The 26079-nt window shown below is 45.0% G+C and overlaps 2 protein-coding genes and 1 pseudogene across 2 annotated transcripts; 1 reads left to right on the top strand and 2 right to left on the bottom strand.

Moving 5' to 3' along the window:
• Positions 1-387: 387 nt before the first annotated feature.
• Positions 388-12352, bottom strand: LOC100350168 (HLA class II histocompatibility antigen, DRB1 beta chain). The gene is made up of 6 exons (XM_008262756.4): positions 12162-12352; positions 4759-5028; positions 2639-2920; positions 1851-1961; positions 1358-1381; positions 388-1052 (listed from the first exon to the last, which is right to left on the bottom strand). Exons 1-6 carry the CDS (start codon positions 12259-12261, stop codon positions 1039-1041), a joined length of 801 nt encoding a protein of 266 aa, XP_008260978.2. The 5' UTR covers positions 12262-12352; the 3' UTR covers positions 388-1038.
• A 540-nt stretch (positions 12353-12892) lies between these two features.
• LOC100350410 (ferrochelatase, mitochondrial-like) lies at positions 12893-14038 on the top strand (annotated as a pseudogene).
• Positions 14039-18788: 4750 nt separating this feature from the next.
• Positions 18789-25387, bottom strand: RLA-DRB1 (H-2 class II histocompatibility antigen, E-S beta chain). Its single transcript, XM_070074193.1, has 6 exons — positions 25198-25387; positions 23092-23361; positions 20640-20921; positions 19864-19974; positions 19427-19450; positions 18789-19123 (listed from the first exon to the last, which is right to left on the bottom strand). The coding sequence occupies exons 1-6, from the start codon at positions 25295-25297 to the stop codon at positions 19110-19112; spliced, it is 801 nt and encodes a 266-aa protein (XP_069930294.1). The 5' UTR covers positions 25298-25387; the 3' UTR covers positions 18789-19109.
• Positions 25388-26079: the final 692 nt, after the last annotated feature.

The raw sequence follows: 26079 nt of genomic DNA, 5'->3' as shown, positions 1-26079 counted from the left end.
ATAGAGATTTGATGTAATTATAACAAAAGACAGGTCTGGTGGGAGGACTTTGGGTCATTGGGGACTTGCCATTTGAAAGTGGTCCTTAAGATAGTTGCTTACTGCAGCCTATGTCTGCCTAGCTTCTCCCTCTGCCTTCTGCTCGCTGGGTGATCGTCTCTGTGCACCCATTCCACCTCTGCCAGCCTTCATTACACATCAGATTATGGGGCTGTGCATTCCAGAACTGTGACCTCCAAACTGTAAGCTGAAATAAACTTTTTCCTTCCAAAGAAGTCCCTGAAACAGAAAGCTGACACACCTCTCCAACTCCTGTATAAATAGTTTACAAATGAAGCTCACAGAATTTAGACCTATGTAGCGTTTTACAACTATAGTCACAAAATGTCTTAGACAAAGGCCAAAAAATTTTATTTACTTGCTACATTGTTTCCCATAACATACTTTTGTTGTTTGCTTTAATTGCTACAGCCTGTTTTCAGTTTTTATGCATTGCTTTCTTAGATTTTGTATTTTCTCTTTTTCAATTAACTGACAAGGAAAACTGTATCCATTTATATGACATTTTGACATATATATTCATATAGAATGCTGAAATCAAGGTATTTAATATAGGTATTACATTACATACATATCATGTAAGAATACAAAACTGTTATTGCATAGTGATGTAATCCACCCACTCTTTCCTGTTTCTTGCTTGTGAAACTATATGCAGCAGAAGATATTTCATTTCATATTTATTTGAAAAACTGTGATAAAGCAACGTGTGACAGGTCAGATCACATGTATGGGAGTCAGTGAGGGTTGAACACAAGGAGCACACAAAACAATGCAGAGAAGGCACTGCCATCAGCACTGGGACTCCCTGACCAAGGCAGGGGCTAGGGAGGACATTTCCTGTAGGTCACTGAACCAGAAGGGATCCAGGTCCTGAGAAATCACTCTCTTTGTAGAAGAATGAAGTCCACTTGGAACAACTTCTTCATGGTGTTAAGAATCAGGGACAGTTCTTCCCTGAGAGACGCCATCTTCCCTTCAGCTCAGGAGACCTGCAGGGGACAGAGAAGAGTGTTACTCTATCAGAACTAACTCTGAAAATGGTTTCTGTTGCCCTCGCTCAGGGCTGCATTGATCATGCCACAGTGAGAAGGGAAACTAAAAACCTTCACTCTCCCTAAACTAATGTTAACACAGAACACAAGCCCTCCCCCTTTTTTAAATGAAGAGAAGCCTTAGTTAAAAATGATGAGAGGTCTTATTCCAAGGTCTTTCCCCTTATTTCAGTTTCCTGTCATCTCTGCTGCCTGTTCATGATAAATTATATGGTCTCTAGAAGAGGAAAAAAGAGCATTACCTCTTGGCTGCTGTCTAGAGTGTCCTGGAAAAGAGAGACGATATGTTTAAAAGCCATGGAGGCAAATATGTCCCCAAACCTGATGTCCCCAACCCAAGATGTGTCATCTTAGATTTTTCTACTACCATGTCTTATACACCAAGCATACCAAGACAGAAGCAGAAACTGGGAGCCTGAAACCAAAGAAGCTGCTGTTACCCAAATTCAGTGCAATTTAATTACCCCTAGTGGCTCTTCCTTCACTGGCTTCGGGCTTCTGACTCACAAATGTCTATGCTTAACCTTTCCTATTTCCTTCTGTCCATGAAGCATAACCATCAAACTCTGACACAGTAACCAAGGACTGTTGGTTTCTGAATTTCTAGGAAATTTGTGGTCAACTGGGAAAAAGAAACACTTTATTCAGGGCCAATGGCTTACAAATAACTATTTTGAGCAAAACCATTTCTGCTCCTAAGAAAGTCTATGAGTCCTCACAGTAACAGGGCCTCACCTTTCTGATTCCTGCGGTAGACAAACAACCCCAGCCCAAGGAAGAGCAGAGCCAGCACAAAGCCCCCGACTCCACTCAGCATCTTGCTTTGTGCGGATTCAGACTGTGCCCCTGAGAAAAGAAGCCAGCGTTAGACATCTAACCCCACAACAACCCCTGTAATCGAGACCCAGATTTGCAGGGCTTTTGGAGGGGGGAAGGAAGCCTGGACTAGAGGAGCAACAGTGATTAGCCAACCTGCAAGAAAGACTTTTAAAATCTTACTGAGGAGCCCCAAGCCTCAGGCATTCAGCTTACTGAAATAGCACAACCCTGAAATGACAGCTGAGGTGGGAAGCATCTGGGACTCACTGAGGTTAAGGGGCTTGGCCAGGACAGCAGAGCTAATGGCAGGCAGAGCAGAGACTGGACTCCCCTCCTGTCAGGAAAACCCTGCCTGCTCCTCTTCTCTGATCACCACCAGCAACTCAGAGCAGCAGAACCGGAAACACAAGCCCAGCCTCAGAAGCAGAGACAGAAGCCCAGAGCCAAGGGGGTGACCATGACCTGTGATGTTGGGAACGTTCAAAACAGGAACAACCTCTCTCTCCCTGCAGTCATGGTCACCTCCCCAGGGGATAGAAGTGTGTGTGGAAACCCGCACAGGGCTACCCCAGGGACCTGTGCTGAAGGAGAGGTGCGCATGCAGCAGATGCAGACACAGTGCGGGGAGAGCAGCCTGACACTCGGGCACAGGCAGAGTCCCCTTCCTGGAGGGGGAGGGCTTTACGGGTCGGGAAGCTGCTCACTCCATTCCACGGTGATGGGGCTGGTCACGCTCGGGTGCTCCACCTGGCACGTGTACACCTCTCCACTCTGAGGAACTGTCTCAAGCATCACCAGGGTCTGGAAGGTCCAGTCTCCATTACGGATCAGGCCCGTGGACACCACCCCAGCCTCCTCTTCCTCTCCATTCCGGAACCATCGCACTTCAATGTGGCCTGGATAGAAGCCACTCACAGCGCAGACCAGGAGGTTGTGGTGCTGCAGGGGCTGCGTCTTTGCAGGGTACACGGTCACCGTCGGCACAACTAGGAGGCAGAGGGAGCAGGGAGAAGTGAGGCAGGCACAGCAGTTCTCCCTCGTGGCTGCTTTCTGCCTCTCCATCCCCAGGCTCCAGTCTAGAGCAGGAGTCCTGAGGAGAGGGGAAGGAAAAAAGAGGCTGTTCATTAAAAACCTCTCTATGATCAGCTGACAAACCCCACTCCTTTGCAGCATGAGCACAGCTAATCCAAGAGTCGTCTCTTTTTGTAAGCTGACATCTGAGGGCAGAGCAGGATCTGTCACTCACTGACATGTGTTCCTAAAACCCAGCAAATCCTTGACATTGCCAACCTCAACAAAGGGAATTTTGTTAAAAGCGAAACCTGGTCCCCACCTTGTAACTGAATGTCATGTTTTTTCTTCCGCAAAATTGTGCTTAAAAACCCCAGTACCATTGTGCCCTTTGGGTTTTTGCCTCTCTTGGAGCCCCCTCCATAACACTGTAGCTGGAGGTCTTTGACTCTAATACATTCTGCTTTTAAATCTCAAAAAAATAAAAAAAGAGAAACCCGGGAGGGGGACATATTCATAATACATAAAATGATAGATTTTCTATTGGTGATGTCATTATGAACAACTTTACAGTGTATTTCATTAAATAAAAACATTTAAATTCATACATGTAAAGCAATAAACAAAGTCATATATAAACCATAAATGGGAGAAAATACAGGACCAAGTATCATCAAAGTATTAATAAAGTTTCTGCACAAGAAAACCAGAAAAGCTCCGGAAATCCAGAGGTCAGTGATGATAGATAATTCCTGGAGCAGTCATAACAACTGGCCAGTATTGGGAAAAATGTTCAAGAAACCTAGAAACAGAAGAAACAGACAGGAAAAATACAACACGGGAGACATGGTCGAGTGCAGGGTGCTACCAGATCCCCATGCGTGATCAGGTATTTGAGGGAAAAACAAGTGCTGTACTGAACACTTACACTTCTGTCTCTTGTCATTATTTCCTAAACAACACCGTGTGACAAGGGTTGGCACAGCATTCACACTGCCAGTGTTAGGGAGCCTAAGTGACCTGAGATGCTTTAAAGACCAGGGCAGGGTGTGCACAGGTCACATGGAAACACTACCCATTTCATATAAGGGAGTGGAGCACCATTGGATTTTGTAAAAGAATGGTTTATTTATCATTTATTTATTTATTTATTTATTTGAAAGGCAATGTGGTAGAAACAGGGAAAGAAAGAGAAAGTGGGAGAGAGAAAGAGAGAGATTCTTCCATCCACTGGTCACTCTGCAAATGAGAAGAAGGGTCAGCACACGGCCAGGCCAAAGCCAGCCTCCAGGATCTCCATCCAGGTCACCCAAGAAGGTGTCAATGGCCCAAGCACTTGGGCCATCCTCCAGGCTTTCCAAGACGCATTAGCAGGGAGCTGGATCAGACTTGGAGCACCCAGGACTGGAACCTGCGCGCCAGCATCATAAGCAGCAGCTTAACCTGTGCCACCACCAGGGCCCCTCATCCTCCCAACTGGACACCTGCGGGGCTCCTGGAACCGCTCCCCCTCTCACACACAGGCCAATGTATCTGAAATTACTTAACAAAGAGGAATGTGCGGTAAATTGTGTTAAAATGCACAGAGCAAAATATGCGCCTAATTCAATCCTATTGGCATTATTAAAATACTAACCTCAGTATTTTAAGGTAAATTGTAGTGCTAAGCCGGTTTCACACTCATTTCAACAACGTAAAAATATTACACCAAAAGACAAATAAACAGTGAAAACATAGCAGGCAACTCAGACCTAAAATGGGTCTCAGAAGTCCTTGGTGCCTGGAGGTCGCTGTCCCAGGCCCCCGGACTCACCTCGCCGCTGCACCAGGAAGCTGTCCACAACCCCATAGTTGTATCTGCAGTATGTGTCCACCTGGCCGCGTTTGTAGTCCAGTCTGTCCGTCTGGCTGTTCCAGTACTCGGCGTCCAGCCGGCCCAGCTCGGTCACCGCCCTGTATTCGCCCACGTCGCTGTCGAAGCGCACGTATTCCTCCCGGTTGTATAAGTGTCCATCCAGGAACCGCACCCGCTGCATCCCGTTGGAGAAATGACACTCATGTTTAACTTGCTGCATGAAACGGGCTGGGGGACACAGAGACCCGGTCACAGGGGCGGCCTCCGGGGAGAGACTGATGGTGACTCCCGCCTGTCACCTGTCGGGGCGCCGGGGCGGAAGCGGGCCCAGGACATGCCCATGCACCACACCGCGCCCCCAGCCCTGCGCCCCGCGTCTCTCCTCAGCCTTGTAGGGAGGGAGCTCCCTGCTGCTGGAAGCCCCTCTGAGCCGCAGCCTTCAGGACCCTCCGCCTCTGCGCAGCCTGGGGCCTCCCAGCTGGGCCACAGCCACCTTCGCCCTGGTGCTGCCTGCACCTGCACCGGCCGCTGCTGCTGCCTCAGCGGGGACGCTACCGCCCGCCTCTCACCGCAGGGCTCTGGCTCTCCTGAAAGGCATCCACCTCCTCCTTCCTGGGAATAACCAGTATCCGCGTAGTGCCCGGCCTGTGTCCACCCCGAGAACCCCAAGAAGAGAACAAGGGACGTGTCCCCTCCCCTCGCGGAGCAAAGTGCACTAAACGTGGTGGACGAAGGCCAAACACATGCCAATGTGAGGGGCGTGCAAGACCAGCACAGACAACGATGGCGTTGACCTGGGCCGCAGGAGGCGCCGAGAAGGACCCTATGAGGAGCGACCTCTGAGGTGGGACACGAAAGGTTAGACTGGAGTGAGCTAGGAGTGGTGTGTGTGTGTGTGTGTGTGTGTGTGTGTGTGTGAAAGGCAGCAACGTTTAGGGAGAGGAAATGTGACGTCCGAAGGCCGATGAACTTCCTCAAGAAACCAGAAATGGCAGAGCACAACCAGGAAAAGGCCGGGCCCTGCAGAGTGACAGGAGGGTGGAATACGGAGACTCGGCCTTAGCCACGTACTGAGGAGTCCTGTGGTCCTTGTAGGGATTTCAGATTTGCAGCAAGTGATGGTAAAATACTGAGAAGTCGTCAGGAGACTAACTCTGATTCTAATACAGTCTGCAGCCCTTTAAATGAATTTCCAAATCTCAAAAGCAAAGGTCTCCAGGTCTTTTAAAAATTTTATTCCAAATTCTTTGAAAATTTAGACCAGATGAAGTGTAGGTAAGGATGTGTCTCAGAGCTGTCCGGACTCATCCATCACACGTGTTCCCAGTTTCCATTCATGCTAGCATACTTACATATGTGTTTCTGTGCATGAATTCATTACATAAATGTATATTTTTAAATTTTTGCTTTTTATTTAGTTAATATGAGAAAAGATCCCAATAAGTTTGCCAAAATTAATCCTGTGGTTAAAAGTGACACAAGCATCTGACAAGACCAGTAGTACAGCATGTGGGAATTCTGCAGGAGTTTTAAGCGTTTTATTGACAATATTTGTGGCAGTCAACACTGCTGATGCCTTATAAAGCAAGTTATTGAAAGGTGACAGACTAAGGTGATGACTAAGAACTCACAAAAACTGAACAACATTGCACAGGGTTACAAAAACTAAAATGAAGGTATTGAATTTACACTTATCTAGTGGCTTCAGTAAGAAAGTGGTAAATTCCTATAACTGTAGTTTCATATCACTCTGTTTTATAATGAAATGAGGTAAAATAAACCATGCAGAACTGAATTGTGTAGTATTTGTATTAAGATGAGAATCTAGAAGTTTTAGAATCAGCACAGTGTAAACCAGTGTTTCCCAGCTCAGCACTCCTGAAACTGTGGACCTGACATCTTGCCAACAGTTCCCTGTTGGAGGGATTTGGGGTGCAAAGGTGGGGAGTAGGATACAAAACTGTCCCCTGGTGAGAATCACTGGTGTAAACCACCTGAAAAAGAATGCATGAGAAAGGAACCAGCATTAATTACAAACAGATGAGAAATGAGAAAGGAACCAGCATTAATTATAAACAGATGAGAATTACATTGAAAAGATCCCCCAACATTGTGTCTGATGACACATTTTTTGAGAAACATACCTCTAAATGCAAAATATTTAAAATTGATTTGCAATGACTATTGAGACACTATCAAAACATATGGTTCTGGGCCGGCACCACAGCTCACTAGGCTAATCCTCCACCTGCGGCGACGGCACACCAGGTTCTAGTCCCGGTTGAGGCGCCAGATTCTGTCCCAGTTGTTCCTCTTCCAGTGCAGCTCTCTGCTGTGGCCCGGGAGTGCAGTGGAGGATGGTCCAAGTCCTTGGGCCCTGCACCCCATGGGAGACCAGGAGAAGCACCTGGCTCCTGCCATCGGATTGGCACAGTGTGCCAGGGGCAACACGCCAGCCGTGGCAGCCACTTGGGGGGTGAACCAACAGAAAAAAGAAGACCTTTCTCTCTGTCTTACTCTCTCACTGTCTAACTCCGCCTGTCAAAAAGAAAAAAATAAATAAAAAAAAAAAACATATGGTTTCTAACCAGGGATATATTTTGTTATTTCTTCAATAACCGCTGTTACAGTGGAATTATTTACAGCAAACTGTAAATTTTATATTGTCCCTATACAACTGTTATACACACCATATTTTGAATTTCTTATAAAAGGTGAAGTTTTGGCTTTTAATTCCTCCTAGGATGTTATCTATGTTAAAATATAATGACTAAAGAATCTTGTCCAGTGAAGAGTAGGTACAAACACTTTTTTGAACTCTGTGTTTATTGTACTTTAAAGAGACTTCAGAATCCACATCTATGTGAGAAATCAGTTGATAGAGCTTATTATGAAGCTAAGAAATAAGTAAATCTGAACAAGACTTGGCATAGTTGAGATGTGTTCATATTTGCAAACAACCTAGTAAAGAATATTTAGACGACCATATCATTAATGAAAAGAAAACCATATTGCACTTCTATACATGATAGAAATTATAACCCAATAATATAAATACATCAGGAACAGCTGACATTAAAAATAAAGTACAGAACACTGACAGTGAAGTGAGAGGAAAATAGTAGTGGTGGCATTAATTAATTAACACTGAGCACAGGTGCAAAGATTCCCACAAAAGATACGGTGAGAATAAGGGAACAGTACACTGTTAGCCTAACATAATGGACACAAACTTTGGAACTATAAATAACTGTGTTTCCCACAGTGAGAATCACTACTAGACAACTGTATTGGCAGTGGAAAAGGTCTTTAGAATGGCAATATGCGACTTCTGTGAATCTCATTCACTGAAATTGTGAGACTCTTAACTCTACTTGATGATAGTGATAACTGTGACCCTAACAACCTACTTATGTGAGATCCTCAAACCATAACTTGTAGTAAGCATGGCTGTGTATTAGCTTAGTAGTTAACTTAATGTGAGAAATTTTTCTTAAGCAAATTGTATTCTATATTTATTCTAACACTTCACCAACCATTTTGTTAGTATGAAAATATACTGGAATGCTATTTTTTTGTCTTTGTACCCTAAGTATGAAGGAAAATGTAGAAGGAAAGGGATGAGATTGGAGGCTGCTGGGACAATCCAGTACAAGATAACGATAGGTAGTGCCAGGGAAGCAGCCTGCTGCAAGCATGTGGCAGTTGGATTGGAGAGCTCTTTTAGAGACAGACAGCATCCACGACGCCTGCAAGAGAAAGGATATGCTTGCACAGAAGTAAGTGTAGAGGCACTGTATCTAATGCCTTGTTCATCATCTCTTTTAATCCTCAAACAATGGAGGCAACTAAATGAGAGGGGTGAATTGACTTGTCCATGGTCACATGTTTCATGACAAGTCAAGCAAACAGAGGAGATTAGGAAATCTGGCAGTGGTGTCCTAGAATTTACTCCCTGTGAATGCTACATTAAGAACTCCCTGAATATAATTATTTGATTTCTGCCTTATGTCACAGCTCCTATGCAAGTCTCCATCTTAATTAAAAATTAACAGTAATCTTAAAATTCTTCAGTCCTGTTGCTTGTTCTCAACCATCATTTAATTTTCTCAGCAACGTTCAACAATGTTGACCACTGCCTCTTTGATGAGAGAGTAGGAAAACCTACTAAGTCTCAAAAGTTACTAACTCAGAAGTGACTGTCTGGCTGTGCTAATCCTATAGGCTCATCCAAAATAAAACGGAAAGGGACTAAGACAAAATCCAGGATGTCTGAAAGATGTATGCTCTTATGCATTGTTTTTCAAAAATGAAAGTATAAACAAGCAGATAAACATTTTCTACTGTACCACATTCTCCTGGTTTTCCTCCAGCTTCTCCAGTTCTCCTTCTTAATCCCCTTTGGAGGCCTAGGCCCTATTCTTATTTTCCAAACACAACACTGCTCCCTATGTAACCTCTTTCATCTTTTTGGAGTTTAACACTATACATGAGTTGGTAACACCACAGTTTCAGGAATATCTCTCGTTCTGGTCTTACACTGGACTCCAGTGTCTTGTATTCATTTGAAATCTTGAACAGCTTCACTTAAACGCCAAAAAAATTATTTAAAACTTAACACAAATAAAATATTTAGTTCTAAACATAAACTTCAAATTATTTCTTGCATCATTCATTCTGTCAACCCAGAATACTGTACCGTGCAGTTCATTCAGTTATGAATGAAGGTGAAATAAAGACTTTCTGTAACAAACAGAAATTCAAAGAACTTGTCACCACCCATCCAGCCTTAATCAAGATGCTTAAGGATGTGCTACACACAGAAACACAGAAACATGATCATCACTACAAAAGCAGGTAAAGGAAGAAAATCTGCCAATAAAAACACATAGGAAATCCAAAGTAAAAAATAGGAATATTTATGGAAAAATGGCAAGGCAAAATAGTTGCTTATCAATAGTCACCTTGAATGCAAATGGTCTCAATCTCCAGTTAAAAGACATAAAAGTGGCTGAATGGATTTTAAAAACTCATTTATTTTATTTGCTGCCTACAAGAAACACATCTCACCAAGAAGGAGACATTTTTCTAAAGAGGAAATCCAAATGGCCAACAGATACATGAAAAAAATGCTTAGGATCACTAGACATCAGGAAAATGCAAATCAAAACCACAATGAAGTTTCAGCCTCCCCCCTCCCCGTTAGAATGGCTTTCATACAGAAATCAACCAACAACAAATGCTGCAAGGATGTGGGGGGAAAGGTACCCTAATCTATTGTTGCTGGGAATGTAAGCTGGTAAAACCACTATGCAAGACAGTATGGAGATACCTCAGAAATCTGAATGTAGACCTATCATATGACCCAGCCATCTCACTCCTGGGAATTTACCCAAGGGAAATGAAATCAGCATATGAAAATGTTATCAGTATCCCCATGTTTGTTGCAGCTTAATTCAGAATAACTAAGATATGGAATCAACTCAAATGCCCATCAAATGAGGACTGGATAAAGAAATTATGGGATATGTAAGCTATGGAATACTACACAGCAGTAAAAAAAAAAGTAACTGAAATCTGATCATTTGCAACAAAATGGATGAAACTGGAAAACATCATACTTAGTGAAATAAGCAATTCCCAAAGGGATAAATACTGTATGTTCTCCCTTACCTCTGATAATTAATAGAGCACCTAAAATGTAATCTATAGAAGTGAAATTGACACTTTGAGAAGCAGTCACTTTGAACAGCCCTCTTGACTGTTGAAGAACAGTATTGGGTGTTTTTTTTTTCATACTATTAATTGAACTCTTCACTTTCCATAGTTAGTCATATGTGTATAAAGTTAATTGAAAATAGATGTTAGTAAAATATTTTTAGTGGGAATAAGAGAGGGAGGAGGAGGGGTGTGATAGCATGGGGGGAAGGAGGGCACTGTGGGAAGAATCACCATGTTCAGAAAGTTGGAATTATGAAATGTATCAAGTCCATAACTGTAAAAAAAAGGAAAAAAGAAAATTGTTAAAGTGGAGGAAAAAAAAAGAATTCGTGTGGGAACTCTGAAAAGCAAGAGAGGACTCAAGCTTTTATTCTCTTTTGTTCTCATTAACATGCTTTATCCCTCCCACTTCCTGCACAGCTTGAGACAAACTTTCTCTTTCTTCTGCTTCTAGGCAGAAGTATTCACAAGTAAGGAAAAGATAATATTCAGAAAGAGGGAGATTTTCATCACATCCTCTCCTCTGATGGATTTCCAACAGTACTGAGGATCTGTGTGAAATCAGGGATTTTTAGTAATGGGAATGACACAACTGGATACAGAATAGGGAGGAAGTGAAGGTAGAGGAAACTGGACAAGGTTCATTGAGAAAAACAGATCATTATGAAAAATCATGAAATCTGGGGTAGGACCAGAAAGCCAATGAGTTCCCCTGACTTGCTTGCTGACTTTCAGCTCTGGGAGATGTTAACAACCTTCACACTGTCTCTGTACCACTGTATATGGGTGTGTGTGTAGACCAAGATGAAATTGCTGAATTTGTTCTATTTTTGACTTACAAAAGCAGAATTTGATACAATTTATGCTACATTAGTTGAAACCCTCTTGTTGATCTTCAGCCAGAGAATCTGGAGACATAATAGATACTTACAGTACTGAAAGTCTCATATAAATTTGTAAAGAGCTCTCACCTCAACTAGGATTCCAGAAGATGCTTTAAGTTCTACAAGGCATCAAAGAACAATTCATAGATGCTCCTTACCTACTGAGTCATCACAAACATTCAAGATCTTTGCTCCAGCTGCAAGGTGCTTTCCACTAGAGAAAACACTAACCTTTATAAACCCTTTATAAACATGGAGAAAAGGAAGGAGCTGACAGAGGGCAACTCGTGATACATCCTATCTGAAGGGAGTGACATCAGCTCCAAGGAGCATGCAGAGCACCTAAAGCTGGTTGTTGTAGGATCCTTCGAATTCTTTTTAGTCCCCCAAAAAATATTCAAAAGAACATTTTTGGGGGCACCACTCATAGTAAGGGGCAGTGCTGCCTGGGAATTACCTTAGGAGAATCCATTTCAACACTCACAGCTGAGGAAATGTGGTGAGGGTCAGAGGGTGAGACTGGAGGAGAGCTGGGAGCAATGGGAGGGTCTCTTCATGCGATCTTACAGATAGAGGAGGCACCATGTTCTTTATGGGGGAAATAACTTAGGACTCATAGGATAAAGATAGGTGGTCATTGAAGGACACACCACAATCATTTAAGAAACACATCATGAGCACAGAGGCAAATTAACTGCCTTCCTCCCCCACCATCCAATCAGGTATAAGGGCCCAGCATCCAGTGTATGCACTTACGTCTGGTGTCCCTGGCCAGACACAAAGGAGAGCGCAGCACAAGCAGTGTCACAGTCAGAGCCGCCAGGCAGGAGCTTCTGAGGAGCCACAGACACAGCATTCTAGGGAGCAGGAGGGGCTGGCTGCCAGAGGAGCAGGCAAGTCCCAGGACAACTCTGACCCAGACACATCTCAAATAATAGAAACCAAGATACTCATGGCTTAGGGATTGTACTGAGAAATGATAATTTGGAGAGCCAATCAGCATAGCACATGAAAAGCACCATCAGTTGCTGGCCAGACATTCAGAGTGAAGGTCCTGTTCAGAAACACATGAAGTGTGTTTTAAATTTAGTGTTGTCAAGTTTTGAACCTTACAACTGTAGCATTTTCATCAGGGTGGGACGTGAGCCTCCTCTGAGGTGATCAGCAGTGATCTGTTCTGATTTGAACCTTGTAGGAGACATCACTTCTGACTAAGGACAGAGCTGTGTGGACAGGTATATGTGTGAAGATGTTTAGAGTATAGGGCTGGAGGGAAGATGACTTCCCACGTCAGAGACTTTAATCTACTCCTCATTGTACCATAACTTAGAGTTGTATATTTGGGGAAATTGCTTAACTTCTCACAGTTGAAATGAAGCTACTTTCGTCTTTCTAAAACTTCAATAGCAGAAGATGCTGTGGCTTTCAGTCAGCCCAAACATGGCAGTGACCCTGCAAGCTGTGGGCAGCTTCAGGGCACATCAGTCATGGGGGCACCAACCAGGTACAGCCACAGCCGCCAACACAGAATCAACCCGATGTGCCAAAAGCACATAACCTCAAGTCCATCTGGAAATAAGGGATCTGAAGACTGTAATATTAATGCTGAACAAGAGGCCCTGAAACCCTCACAGAAGTTCACCACTTCCTTCTGAGGCTCTTCTTGGATTGAAAGTCCAGGACATTTCCAAAGTGGGCTGGCAGTATTGTGTCCAAATGCCAAATTTCCAAAATTCAAGCACAGTGCCACAGGAGTGAAGGTGGGTCCCCCATCAGGATGTGGGTTTCCAAACAAGGAGAAGGCAGGGTGAAGCTCCTTGATGAGTTGGTCCCCATATAGCCTCTCACATATTTTTATTGGATACTGGAAATGTCCATGCTTTAATTGAAGAAGAAATTGAAGAAATGGAGAAAGAGGGACAAGAAAGGGCTGTTGTTTTCACACAGTACCCCAGTACTGTTTTTCTACCATGAGCAGCAGCTTAAATGGAATTTACAGATACTGTAGTGGAGCAGGAAAGAAGCCTGCCATGAGGTGGAGCACTGCTGACTGTGGCCCACACATCCTGTCCTCATCCAGTGTTTTCCAGACCTCATTCTGAAAGTACTGGACCATTTTCCACTTAAGAAGAAAGGGAGGTGAATATTCTGTTCTCTGCTCACTTTCTGCCAATGTCAGTGTTCAACAGAAGGGACCCCTATCCTCAAGAGGTAGGTGCAACCATCCACAGAGTCATGGAAAGGCTGTGTTACTCCAACCCCTACCAGCTGCTTCTGCAGCACAAGGTTGGTCTGATTGCTGGTTGGATCCTCAAACAGATGAGGCCATCAAAGGGCTTTGTGAATGGGGGAGTTCCAATAATATTTATCAGTGATTACATTGATGCTTTGTAGGAACTGAATATCAAGTACTCCTCAATATTAGTCAATCAGAGTAGACAATGTGGAGTAGACAACTTCATAAGAGCAGAGTATCTTCACGGAAATGCTTTGTTCTCTAAGGCCTGGCTGATCTGGTGCACTGGTACATCCAGTCCAAAGAGCTGGGCTCCCAGCCCTTGACTGAGTTGTCTGCTCTGTGTAAATCCTGTCTGTGGAAGATGAAATCCTTCTTCATCCATCATCAGCTGTGACCTTGACCAAGGGTTCCACTGGGATTAGACAATGGCCACCTCCTGGTACTTCCAATGTGTGTTTAGAGATCAAGGAAGTCAGATGAGATAGGAGAGGAGTCATCAGAAAATTAAGAGAAAATGCATACTATAAAAAAAACTATATATCGACTTTGAATGCTTTGGTACCAAAGTAAAAAATTACATTTTTCCATGAGCTTTTTGAAGTACCATTGTATGTGTCCCATTGGGCACAGACTGTTTTCCAGTGAACCAACTCTGAAATCCTTACTACATGGTTTCTAATTTGTCAATCTCTCAAGAAGCCATTATATTTCCTCTCTGTGTGGATTTTCCCATTTGGAATGCCACCAAGTCATTCAAGGAATGAGTTTTAAAATCATCTTATGAAAGACATGCCTATTTTAAAAATAGATTTTACTTGTCCAAAACCCACCTGAGGAAAGATAATCCCCGGTTTGGGCTGTCAGTGTGAGTGAGATCTGCTTACAACCTTATACACATTATTACTGCTTGAAAATGAACTCAGTTAAGTTTATGAAACACAGTCTGACACAGGAATGTAACCTAATCTTTCCCTAAGTCCATGGGTGACTTGATGCTGGTGAGACAGCTTGACTGCTTTGCAGGCTGCTTTTTCCAGTGAGGCCACCATTCCTTGGTCACTTTGGCATTTGTGTGCGTCTCCTTTTCCTCACCATAGAACTGAATCAAGTGCTCTGATATCACACAGGCACATGCAGCTAGTAAACAAGTAGAAACTTAGTGTTGACCATTCATGCCTTGAAAGGAGTCCAGGTGCCACAGGGAAAAAGGCTCCTTCCTGCAGCTTCCTGTCCCAAGGACAGCCATGCCAGAAATCCCCAATGGTGGGATTGGCATTAAATATCCTCCCCACCCTGGTGAGCCTTTCTAGCCAGTGACCTCTTGATTTTTCTTTTGTCTCCTCTCTGCATATTGGCTTAAGAATTATTTCATAAGTTCATTACATTTTGTAACCATGAATTCCTTCTTAATTTGTAATCTTATTATAAATATTATATGGACAGGGACCGGCGCTATGATGTAGTGGGTAAAGCTGCCGCCTGCAATGCCAACATCCCATATGGACGCCAGTTTAATTCCTGGCTGCTCTACTTCCAATCCAGCTCTCTGTTATGCCTAGGAAAGCAGTAGAAAATGGCCCAAGTCCTTGGGTCCCTACACCTGTGCGGGAGACCTGGAGGAAGCTCCTGGCTCCTGGCTTTGGATCAGCACAGCTCCAACCATGAGGCCATCTGGGGAGTGAACCAGTGGATGGAAGGCCTCTCTCTCTCTCTCTCTCTCTCTCTCTCTGCCTCTGCCTCTCTGTAAATCTACCTTTCAAATAAATAAATAAATCTTTTTTCAAAAAAAGATTATATATGGGGTCGGCAATGTGTCGCAGTGGGTTAAATCCCTGGCCTGAAGCACTGACATCTCATACGAGCACCAGTTTGAGTCCCAGCTGCCCCTCTTCCAATCCAGCTCTGTGCTATGGCCTGAGAAGGCAGTGGAAGATGGCCCAAGTCCTTGGGCCACTGCACCCATGTGGGAGACCAGGAAGAAGCACCTGGCTCCTGGCTTCAGATCAGCTCAGCTCTGGCCATTGTGGCCATCTGGGGAGTGAACCAGCAAAGGGAAGACCCTTCTCTCTATCTCTCTCTCTCTCACTGTCTGTAACTCTACCTGTCAAATAAATAAATAAAATCTTTAAAATAAAAATCTCTGATGGACCCAGGAAAAAAGAAAGGAGCAGCTGTGATTCTGTGGACACATCAAGGAGAAACCCTGCCTGGTAAATGATGCTGTAACAGAATTAGAGCTATTGATTGGAGAGCATCATCTGAACCTCTTTATGGGTAGGAATGCCTACCCATAAAGGGTACAAATATCATATGTTCTCCCTGATCAGTGACAACTAACCAAGCACCAAAAAGGAAACCTGTTAAAGTGAAATGGACACTATGACAAATGTTGACTTGATCAGCCCTTGTCCTGACTGTTGATGTACAATTTAATACTTTATCCCTTTTAGTATTTTTTTCCTTGGTTGTTCTACTTAATACTATTGGTTGAATTCTGTAATTAATACACAGTTATTCCTAAGTGTTGAAACTTAACTGAAAAGTGATCCCTGTTAAATATAAGAGTGGGAATAAGAGAGGGAAGAGATGAACAATTTGGGACATGCTCAATCAGACTTGCCCCAAATGGTAGAGTTAGAAACATCCCAGGGGATTCCAATTCAGTCCCATCAAGGTGGCATGTACCTTCTCACTAGTCCAAGTGATCAATTGCTGTTCACAATTGATCATAATGATAGGACCAAGAGTCAAAGGGATCACATAAACAAGACTAGTGTCTGCAAATACTAACTGATAGAATAAAAAAGGGAGAGAATGATCCAACATGAGAAGCAGGATACACAGCAGACTCATAGAATGGCAGATGCCCTAAACAGCACTCTGGCCTCAGAGTCAGCCCTTAAGGCATTCGGATCTGGCTAAAAAGCCCATGAGAGTATTTCAGGCATGGAAAGCCAAGACACTCTGGAAAGAAAAAATGACCTAAATGAAAGATCTCTGCGAGTGAGATCCCAGTGGAAAGAACAGGTCATCATAGAAGGAGGTTCCTTTCTCTGAAGGGAGAACTTGCACTTTGATTATGACCTTGTCTAAATATGATCAGAGTTGGCGAACTCAAAAGGCTTGCATAGCCTTGGCAACTCATGACAAGAGCCTAGGGAGATTTCTGATGCCATAAACAAGAGTGTCAATTTGTTAAGTCAACAACAGGAGTCACTGTGCACTTACTCCTCATGTGGGATCTCTGTCCTTAATGTGCTGTACATTGTGATTTAATGCTATAACTAGTACTCAAACAGAATTTTTCACTTTGTGTTTCTGTGTGGGTGCAAACTGTTGAAATATTTACTTGATATATTCTAAATTGATCTTCTGTATATAAAGAGAATTGAAAATGAATCTTGATGTGAATGGAAGGGGAAAGAGAGTGGGAGAGGGGAGGGTTGGGGGTGGGAGGGAAGTAATGGGGGGGGGGAAGCCATTGTAATCCATAAGCTGTACTTTGGAAATTTACATCTACTAAATAAAAGTTAAAAAAAAGAAAGAAACTGAACATTAATAATTTGTGCAACCATCATGAAAATAGTTTTAGAACATTTCTTCTGTAGCATGTGGCTGTGTATCATGAATGTTTACCTCAGCACAAGCCCCATGCACCCACTAGTCTGCTTTCTGTGTTGATCAAATTTACCTTTTCTAGGTGTTGCATGTAAATGGGATCCGATAACATCATAGTTTGTGCCCAGTATCTTTCACAGAGTGCAATGTTGATGAAGTTCATGGGTTTTATAACATGCATCAGCATTTTTCTCCTTTATTGATGAATACTATTCCACTACATAGCTGTAGAACTATTCTTTCTCTGCTTATTTGTGGCTGGATATTTGGGTTTTTTTTTTTTTTTCCAGTTTGAGGCAAATGCTAATGCTGCTCTGAACACCTGCACACACATTGTTGTGAGTACATGTTGTCCTCTGTTTGGGTGATTCAAGGAGTGCAACTGCAGAGTCCCACAGCAGAACTATGCTAGATAGTCTATGAAATTGCCAAATGGATTTCCGTAGTTATGACATCATCCACCCCACCAGCAATGCATCACTATTTAGAAAGGCTTTTGTTTTGAATCACAATTTCAATAATGATGATGGTAGCAAAATGTTTCAGTTATTTTATACTTTTTTATATTTTAATTTTTATTTCTCAGGGTTATGTTTATGCTGAAAGTGTCAGTTTGCAATATACTATATCAACAACCGGGAACTCCTTACTTCTTAAATTGAATCTCAACTGTTAGGAGTTCTAGTTTGGGACTCTGCTCTACATGTGTATTTAATCATCAATGAATTCTTACCAAAACATGCTCATTAAATAGGTATATTGTGGCACAGTGGGTTAAGTCTCCACTTGAGATGCTGGCATCCCACATCAGGGTGCCAGTTTGAGGCCCAGCTGTTCCCTTCTGATCAAACTTCCTCCTCATGCAGGTTCTCTAGAATGTTGGTTGTTGGAGAAAAGGTTCTCCTGGCTTCTCTCTCTGACTCCTCCTCAGCATGTGATCATCATCCCGGTTCACCCACTCCACCACTGCCAGCCTCCATTACACGCCAGATTACAGGGCTGCCCGATCCAGAGCTGTGACTGCCAAATGTAAGCCAGAATAAATTTCCTTCACAAGAAATCCGGCTTGCATATTTTACTTAGAGTAAAGCTAATACACATCTCCAACTCCAGTATAATAGCATATGAATGAAGCTCACAGATCTTTGTAGTGTTTTACAGCTATAGTTACAAAATGTTTTAGACAAATACCCAAGAAGTTTTTTATTTACTTGCTACATTGTGCCCATTACATAATTTTGTTGTATGTTTCTATTGCTACAGCCTGTAGCAGTTTTTATGCATTCATTTAGACTTTATTTACTTTTCTTTTGTTTTTTTTTTAATTAACTGACAAGGAAAAATTGTACCTACATATAATTAGCTGCGTGATGCTGATATGTATGTATACATGTGAAATGCACACATCAAGCTATTCAACACATGCATTAATTCAAACACTTATCATAGAGGAAAGAACACTTACTATATGGTGATGCAAACCTCTCTTTTCTGTTTCTTGTCCTTGAAGTTGTATGAAGCAGATGATATTCATTTCATATTTATTAGAGAAAAATGTCATCAAAAATGTGCCACGAGTGAGATCAGAGGGGAGGCATGAAGGGCTGAACGCAAAGGAGCACACAAAACAGCGCGGAGAAGGCACTGCCATCAGCACTGGGACACCAGGTCAAGGGCAGGGGCTGAGGACGCCACCAGGGAGGACACTTTCTTCAGGGTCACTGAACCAGGAGGGAGCCGGATGCTGAGAAACCACACTCTTTGGGGAACAGGGAGAGCCACCCAGGGCACCTGCTGATGTGAAGAATCAGGGACAGAGGTTCTTCCTGAGAGCTGCCTTCCTCACTTCAGCTCAGGAGCCCTGCAGGTGACAGAGGACAGGGTTGCTGTCAGAACCAACTCTGAAGACAGCTGCTTTTGCCCTTTCTCAGGGCTGCATGGATCACACTGCAGTGGGAAAGATACAGAAAAATCTCAAGTCTCCTGAGCTAATGCTAACACAGAGCACAGCCTTTTGTATAACAAGAGAAGCTTAGTGCAAACTGCCAGAGCAGAGGTCTGGTCCCAGATCATTGGCCATTAGCTCAGTCTCATGTCTTGTTGCCCCTGCTACCAGTTCATGATAACCTGAACTTGTCTCTAGAAGAGGATAAAGGCGCATTACCTGTGGGCTGAAGTCCAGAGTGCCCTGGGAAGAGAGAAGATACATGAATAAAGATGTGGAGGCAAATATGTCCCCAGATACGTCCTCCTTTCTCTCCCACCACCTCTCCAGCAATGGTTCAGAGACAGGAGCAGAATCTGCGAGCCTGTGGTAGGGACGCTGCTGTCACACAAAGGCAGTGCCAATCAGGCAGCCCTGGTGGCTGTGCTGTCCTGGGCCCCAGGTTCTCAGTCTCTGTGCTGGTTAACCTGTCCTTGTTTCTATGCAGCACGACCCTTGTTCAGAGTGCCACACATTGCTGGTTTCTAGATTTCCAGGAAACTGTGATCCAAATGCAAAAGTACAAAGGGCCAATGATGGACAAATAACTAATTTGAGAAAAACCCTGTTTCTCCCCAGCTAGGTCTAGGAGAGTCCTCACAGCAACAGGTCCTTACCTTTCTGATTCCTGCGGTAGACAAAGAGCCCCAGCCCGAGGAAGAGCAGACCCAGCACAAAGCCCCCAACTCCACTCAGCATCTTGCTCTGTGCAGATTCAGACTGTGCCTCTGAAAGAAGAAGCCAGCGTTAGACATCTGATCTCATATGACCCCTGCAATCAGGACCCAGAGATGCAGGGCTTTTGGAGGGGGGAAGGAAGCCTGGACTAGAGGAGCAACAGTGATTAGCCAACCTGCAAGAAAGATTTTTAAAATCTTACTGAGGAGCCCCAAGCTCAGGCATTCAGCTTACTGAAATAGAACAAGCCTGAAATGACGGCAGAGGTGGGAATCATCTGGGACTCATTGAGGTTCAGGGGCTTGGACAGGACAGCAGAGCTAATAGCAGGCAGAGCAGAGACTGGACTCCCCTCGTGTCAGGAAAACCCTGCCTGCTCCTCTTCTCTGATCACCACCAGAAACTCAGAGCAGCAGAACCGGAAACACAAGCCCAGCCTCAGAAGCAGAGACAGAAGCCCATAGCCAAGGGGATGACCATGACCTGTGATGTTCAAAACAGGAACAACCTCTCTCTCCCTGCAGGCATGGTCACCTCCCCAGGGGATAGAAGTGTGTGTGGAAACCCGCACAGGGCTACCTCAGGGACCTGTGCTGAAGGAGAGTGCGCATGCAGCAGATGCAGACACAGTGCGGGGAGAGCAGCCTGACACTCGGGCACAGGCAGAGTCCCCTTCCTGGAGGGGGAGGGCTTTATGGGTCGGGAAGCTGCTCACTCCATTCCACGGTGATGGGGCTGGTCACGCTCGGGTGCTCCACCTGGCACGTGTACACCTCTCCACTCTGAGGAACTGTCTCAAGCATCACCAGGGTCTGGAAGGTCCAGTCTCCATTACGGATCAGGCCCGTGGACACCACCCCAGCCTCCTCTTCCTCTCCATTCCGGAACCACCGCACTTCAATGTGGCCTGGATAGAAGCCACTCACAGCGCAGACCAGGAGGTTGTGGTGCTGCAGGGGCTGAGTCTTTGTAGGGTACACGGTCACCGTTGGCACAACTAGGAGGCAGAGGGAGAGGGGTGAGTGAGGCAGGCACAGCAGTTCTCCCTTGTGGCTGCTTTCTGCCTCTCCATCCCCAGGCTCCAGTCTAGAGCAGGAGTCCTGAGGAGAGGGGAAGGAGAGAAGAGGCTGTTCATTAAAAACCTCTCTATGATCAGCTGACAAACCCCACTCCTTTGCAACATGAGCACAGCTAATCCAAGAGTCTTCTCTCTTTGTAACCTGACATTGAGGGCAGGGCAGGGTCTGCCACTGACTAACATGTGTTCCTAACACCTGGGCAATCCTTGACACTGCCAACCTCAACTAGGCACTTTTGTTAAAAAAAAAAACCTAGGGAGAAACATTTTGATAACATAGAAAATGATAGATTTCTGCTTGGTTAAAAGTCATTATGAATGATTTTGCAGTAGAGTTCATTGATTTAAAACATTCATCGTCTTATCATGTAAACTAAAAAACATAGTCTAAATATAAACCAGAAATGGGAGAAAATGCATAATCAAATACCATCAAAGTGTTAATAAAGTTGCTGCATAAGAAAACCAGACAACATCTGGAAATCTCGTGGGAAGGATAATAATTTCTATAGCAGTTGTAATAACTGGCCAAATGATGTGAAAAATGCTCAAGAAACTTAAAACAAAAGAAACAGATATTAAAAATATAACACTTGGGGCCAACGTTGTGGAGTAGCAGGTAAAGTCACCACCTGCAGTGCTGACCTCCCATATTGGTGCCTGTTCGAGTCCCAGGTGCTCCACTTCAGATACAGCTCTCTTCTATGGCCTGGGAAGGCAATAGAAAATGACCCAAATTCTTGGGCCCTTGCACCCACATGGGAGACCTGGCGGAAGCTCCTAGCTGCTGGTTCCTGGCTCTGATTGGCACAGCTCCAGCCGTTGTAGCCAACTGGAGAGTGAACCAGTAAATGCAAGACCTCTCTCTCTCTCTCTCTCTCTGCCTCTCTTTCTCTCTGTGTGTAACTTTGACTTTCCAAATAAATAAATAAATAAATAAATAAATAAATAAATCTTGGGGCTGGCACTGTGGCTCAGCAGGTTAAAGCACTGGCCTGAAGCACCGACATCCCATATGGGCACCAGTTCTAGTCCCGGCTGCTCCTCTTCCGATCCAGCTTTCTGCTGTGGCCTGGGAAAGCAGTAGAAGATGGCTCAAGTCCTTGGGCTCCTGCACCCTCGTGGGAGACCCAGAAGAAGCACCTGGCTCCTGGCTTTGGATCAGCTAGCTCTGGCCATTGCGACCATCTGGGGAATGAACCAGCAGATGGAGGACCTCTCTGTCTCTACCTCTCTCTGTAACTCTGTCTTTCAAATAAATAAAATAAATATTTAAAAAAATCTTTATTATTTATTTTTATATTTATATATAACACGTGAGACATGGCAAAGCGCAGTGTGCTATCTGGACCCTCAAGTGTGATCAGAGAAATTCACCCTGGAAGTATTTGAGGGAAAAAATTTTAAAAAAAGGTGACCATACTGAACACTTACACTTCTGTCTCTTGTTATTATTTCCTAAACAACATCACTTGACAAGTTGTGGCACAGCGTTTACACTTCCAAAGTGTGGCCAAAGCCAGCCTCCAAGAGTTACATCCAGGTCTCCCTAGTAGGTGGGAGAGATCCCAGCAGTTAGGCCGTCTTCGGTTGCTTTCCCGAGGCGCATTAACAGGGAGCTGGATCTCACACGGAGCGGCTGGGACTCGAACCAGGGCCCCAGTACCACAAGCAGCAGCTTAACATGTGCCACCACCAGGGCCCCTCATCCTCCGATTTGGACACCTGCGGGTCTCCTGGAACTGCTTCCCCCTCACACACAGACCAAAGTATTTGAAATATTTTTTAAATACTTAACAAAGGGGAATGCGAGGTAAATTATGTTACAGATGCACAAAGTATGCGACTAATTCAATTCCACTGGCATTATTAAAATACTAACCTCAGTATGTTAAGTTAAATTGTTCTAAGCGGGTTTCACACTCATTTCAACAACGTAAAAATATTACACTCAGAAAGTAAACAATGAAAACATAGCAGGCAACTCAGACCTAAAACGGGTCTCAGAAGCCCTTCGTGCCTGGTGGTTCGCTGCCCCTCCCCCATCCCCGCCCCCGCTGGCAGGGACGCGGCCCCGCCCCGCGCTCACCTCGCCGCTGCACCAGGAAGCTGTCCAGAATCTCGTAGTTGTATCTGCAGAAAGTGTCCACCGCGGCCCGCGCGTCCTCCAGGATGTCCGGCTGGCTGTTCCAGTCCTTGGCTATAGGCCGGCCCAGCTCGGTCAACGCCCTGTACTCCCCCACGTCGCTGTCGAAGCGCACGTACTCCTCCCGGTTGTAGAAGTATCTATCCAGGAACCGCACCCGCTGCGTCCCGTTAGAGAAATGACACTCAGGTGCAAACTGATGCAGGAAACGGGCTGCGGGGACACAGAGACCGGTCACAGGGACGGTCTCTGGGGAGAGACCGACAGCGACGCCCGCCTACTCGAGGGCGCTGGGAGAAGGCGGGCCTAGGACACCCCTGAGGGACCCCACCGCGCCCCACACCCTGCGCCCCGCGTCCCTCCTCAGCCTCGGCGGGAGCGAGACCCCTGGGTCGGGAAACCCTGCGTGGTCCGCAGCCATCCGGATCCTTAGCCCTGTCGCCGCCACCCGCTTCTCACTTCTCAGCTCCGGCCTCTCCTGAAACGCCTCTGCCTTCCTCTCCTTCCCAGGAAGCCCTCTTGGAGTCCACACGCAGTGCCCGGCCAGTGCTTAGTTCCCATCTTGTTCTCGCAATCGCCCTTCCCCTCACAACCCTTAAAGCCCGGCAGAAGCGCAGGACCAAGACCAAATGCACGCGGGTGTGCCCGGGACTGAGCCAAACAGGACAGGTGCGGAGTCCAGAACCGAGAGCAGAGCATTGCCCTGGGCCACAGGAGGGCGCCGAGAAGGATGAGGAGGGACATTTAAGGTGGGACACAGAAGACACCACTAGGGCCGGGAACTTTTTTCTGCCAGGGGCCATTTGGATAGCTACAGATGTGCTGCTACAGATGTGCTGAAATTGGGTCCCATCTCTGGTTGCCCTGGCAGGGCCAGACCAAGCGTTCTCATGGCCTGCAAGCCAGACGTCCCCCAAAATGAACAAACCAGGATTCTGGGGCCTCCTCATTCTGGAGACCCTGGAAAGCAGGAAGGGGTGCAAACTCCTCCTTTGTTCTCATTAACACATTTCATCCCTCCCACTTCCTGTGGAAATTCGGACAGACTTCTCTTCCTCCTCCTTCCAGTGAGGAGTATTCATAGGCTGGCTTTCAGCCTCCTGGGATGCTAACAACCTTCCCACTGTCTTGGCACCCTGCACACAGTGTGTACTTGGGCACATATGACACTCCTGATTTTGGTTTCCATTTTTGACCTGCAAAAATAGAACCTCATATAATTTATCCAAAATTACTTGATTCCTGCTTGGTGGGCTCCAGCCAGAAAATGTAGGAGATGCAGTAGAAACTTTTAGAAGGATTCAAATAGACACTAAACTCAGCCAGGCTTTCAGAAGAGGCTTGAAGCTCTTCTAAGCACCAAAGAACAGCTCATATTTGCTCCTTGTCTGTAAGGTGACTCCAAGCACTAAGGATCTTTGCTTTGTCTCCAGAAGAGAGGGAGAGGGAGAGGGGGAAAGGAGAGGGAAAGGGAAGACAGAGAGAATGAGAAACACCAACCACAGTTCCTATCAGAGAATCCCAGCTTCAGGGTACAAGCTTTAGCAGAGGATGAGAGGAGACAGCAGAGGATGACCCGTGGTTCAGGCTGTGCACAGAGTGACACCAGCTCCACAAGTCCTGTGGAGCACATGGCTCCAGTTTGAGGATTACTTCAAATTCCTTTTGATTCCCAGTAAAGTTTTCAGAGGCACCTTCATTTTTCTGGAAAAAATTAACATAATAGAGAGAAATGTTTCATGGGGGATTCCTTTAACATCATTATTTCTAAACACTCTGAGACAGGAAACGTGCTGCATGGCTGGAGGGGCTAGACTGGAAGAGATTTGGGAGGAAATGGCTTGGAGCAGGAGGCCCCTTACGCAGATCTCACACAGAGGGCAAACATCCATGTTCCTTTCAAGGGAAATATTGAACATCCACAGGACAAAGATAGGTGTTCAGTGAAGAAAATGTCACAGTTTTTTAAGGAACAAAGTCTGGACTCAGAGACAAATTAACTCCCTTCCTTCCCCACCCAATAGCCCAGCATCCAAAGCATGCACTTACGTCGGGTGTCCCTGGCCAAAGCCGGGTAAGAGCTCAGCACCAGCAGTGTCACGGTCAGAGCTGCCAGGCAGGGGCCTCGGGAGAGCCACAGACACAGCATTCTGAGAGCAGGAGGGATGGCTGCCAGGGGAGCAGGCGAGTCTCACTGAGTGACACCTCTGACCCTTCTCCTCCTAAGGTACTCATTTCTCTGTGCCTGGATTGGATCGTCTCAGTGTGGAAGAACCAACCAGCATCACAGGTGAAAAGCATCATCAGTTGCTGGTCAGAGCTTCAGTATGAAGATTCCCTTCTGAAATATCATTTCCTTCCTTAAAAGGACTGCGTTAACTTAGTATGTTAAAAGCTTGATCCAGTTGCATTCAAAACGGGTTAATTGGGCCTCTCTTGGAAGCCAGCCCTGAGCTGGTCACTGTTATGTCCCAAGTTTGAGCCTTGCAAGAATATTCATCTATCAGTGGCTGTTTGCACAAGTGTATGTCTGAGGGTGTTTAGGAGAACAGGTGGAAGGAGAATGAATCCAAGTCAGAAGATTTTAACCTGGTCCTTGTTGTATCACACATTGAAATTATAAATTTGGGAAATTATTTAGCTTCTCTCAGTTTAGCTCAAGCACTGTAATCTTTCCTGTATTTCCATGTTGGAAAATGCTATGATTCTGTGGACACAGCAAAGTGTAGCACTGCCTGGAAACTGATGATGTGACAGAATCCGGTTTGTTGATTGGCAGTGTATTCTGTACCTCTTCAGTGGTAGGGTTGTTAACAGAAATAAAATGCTAGTCAATAATTTAACCCGAGGGAAACAGTTTTTTCCTTTGCTGATGCTGCCCCTGAGTCTAGCAGCCCCTCGAGAACACACAGGCCAGGCGCTTAGAGGAGG

Source organism: Oryctolagus cuniculus, chromosome 5, assembly GCF_964237555.1.
Source record: "Oryctolagus cuniculus chromosome 5, mOryCun1.1, whole genome shotgun sequence".
Taxonomy (NCBI): domain Eukaryota; kingdom Metazoa; phylum Chordata; class Mammalia; order Lagomorpha; family Leporidae; genus Oryctolagus; species Oryctolagus cuniculus.
Note: the sequence above shows the minus strand (reverse complement) of the source record. Positions and strands in the feature narration are given on the sequence as shown.

What these genes read in the sequence shown, in the direction of transcription:
- LOC100350168 (XM_008262756.4), bottom strand. Translation starts at nt 12,261, where the DNA reads ATGCTGTGTCTGTGGCTCCTCAGAAGCTCCTGCCTGGCGGCTCTGACT. An exon ending in TCTGGCCAGGGACACCAGAC is followed by an intron (nt 5,029 to 12,161) that starts GTAAGTGCATAC and finishes TGTGTCCCCCAG; the next exon opens with CCCGTTTCATGCAGCAAGTT. An exon ending in CTACCGCAGGAATCAGAAAG is followed by an intron (nt 1,382 to 1,850) that starts GTGAGGCCCTGT and finishes TCTCTTTTCCAG; the next exon opens with GACACTCTAGACAGCAGCCA.
- RLA-DRB1 (XM_070074193.1), bottom strand. Translation starts at nt 25,297, where the DNA reads ATGCTGTGTCTGTGGCTCTCCCGAGGCCCCTGCCTGGCAGCTCTGACC. An exon ending in TTTGGCCAGGGACACCCGAC is followed by an intron (nt 23,362 to 25,197) that starts GTAAGTGCATGC and finishes GTGTCCCCGCAG; the next exon opens with CCCGTTTCCTGCATCAGTTT. An exon ending in CCCCATCACCGTGGAATGGA is followed by an intron (nt 19,975 to 20,639) that starts GTGAGCAGCTTC and finishes TTCTTCTTTCAG; the next exon opens with AGGCACAGTCTGAATCTGCA.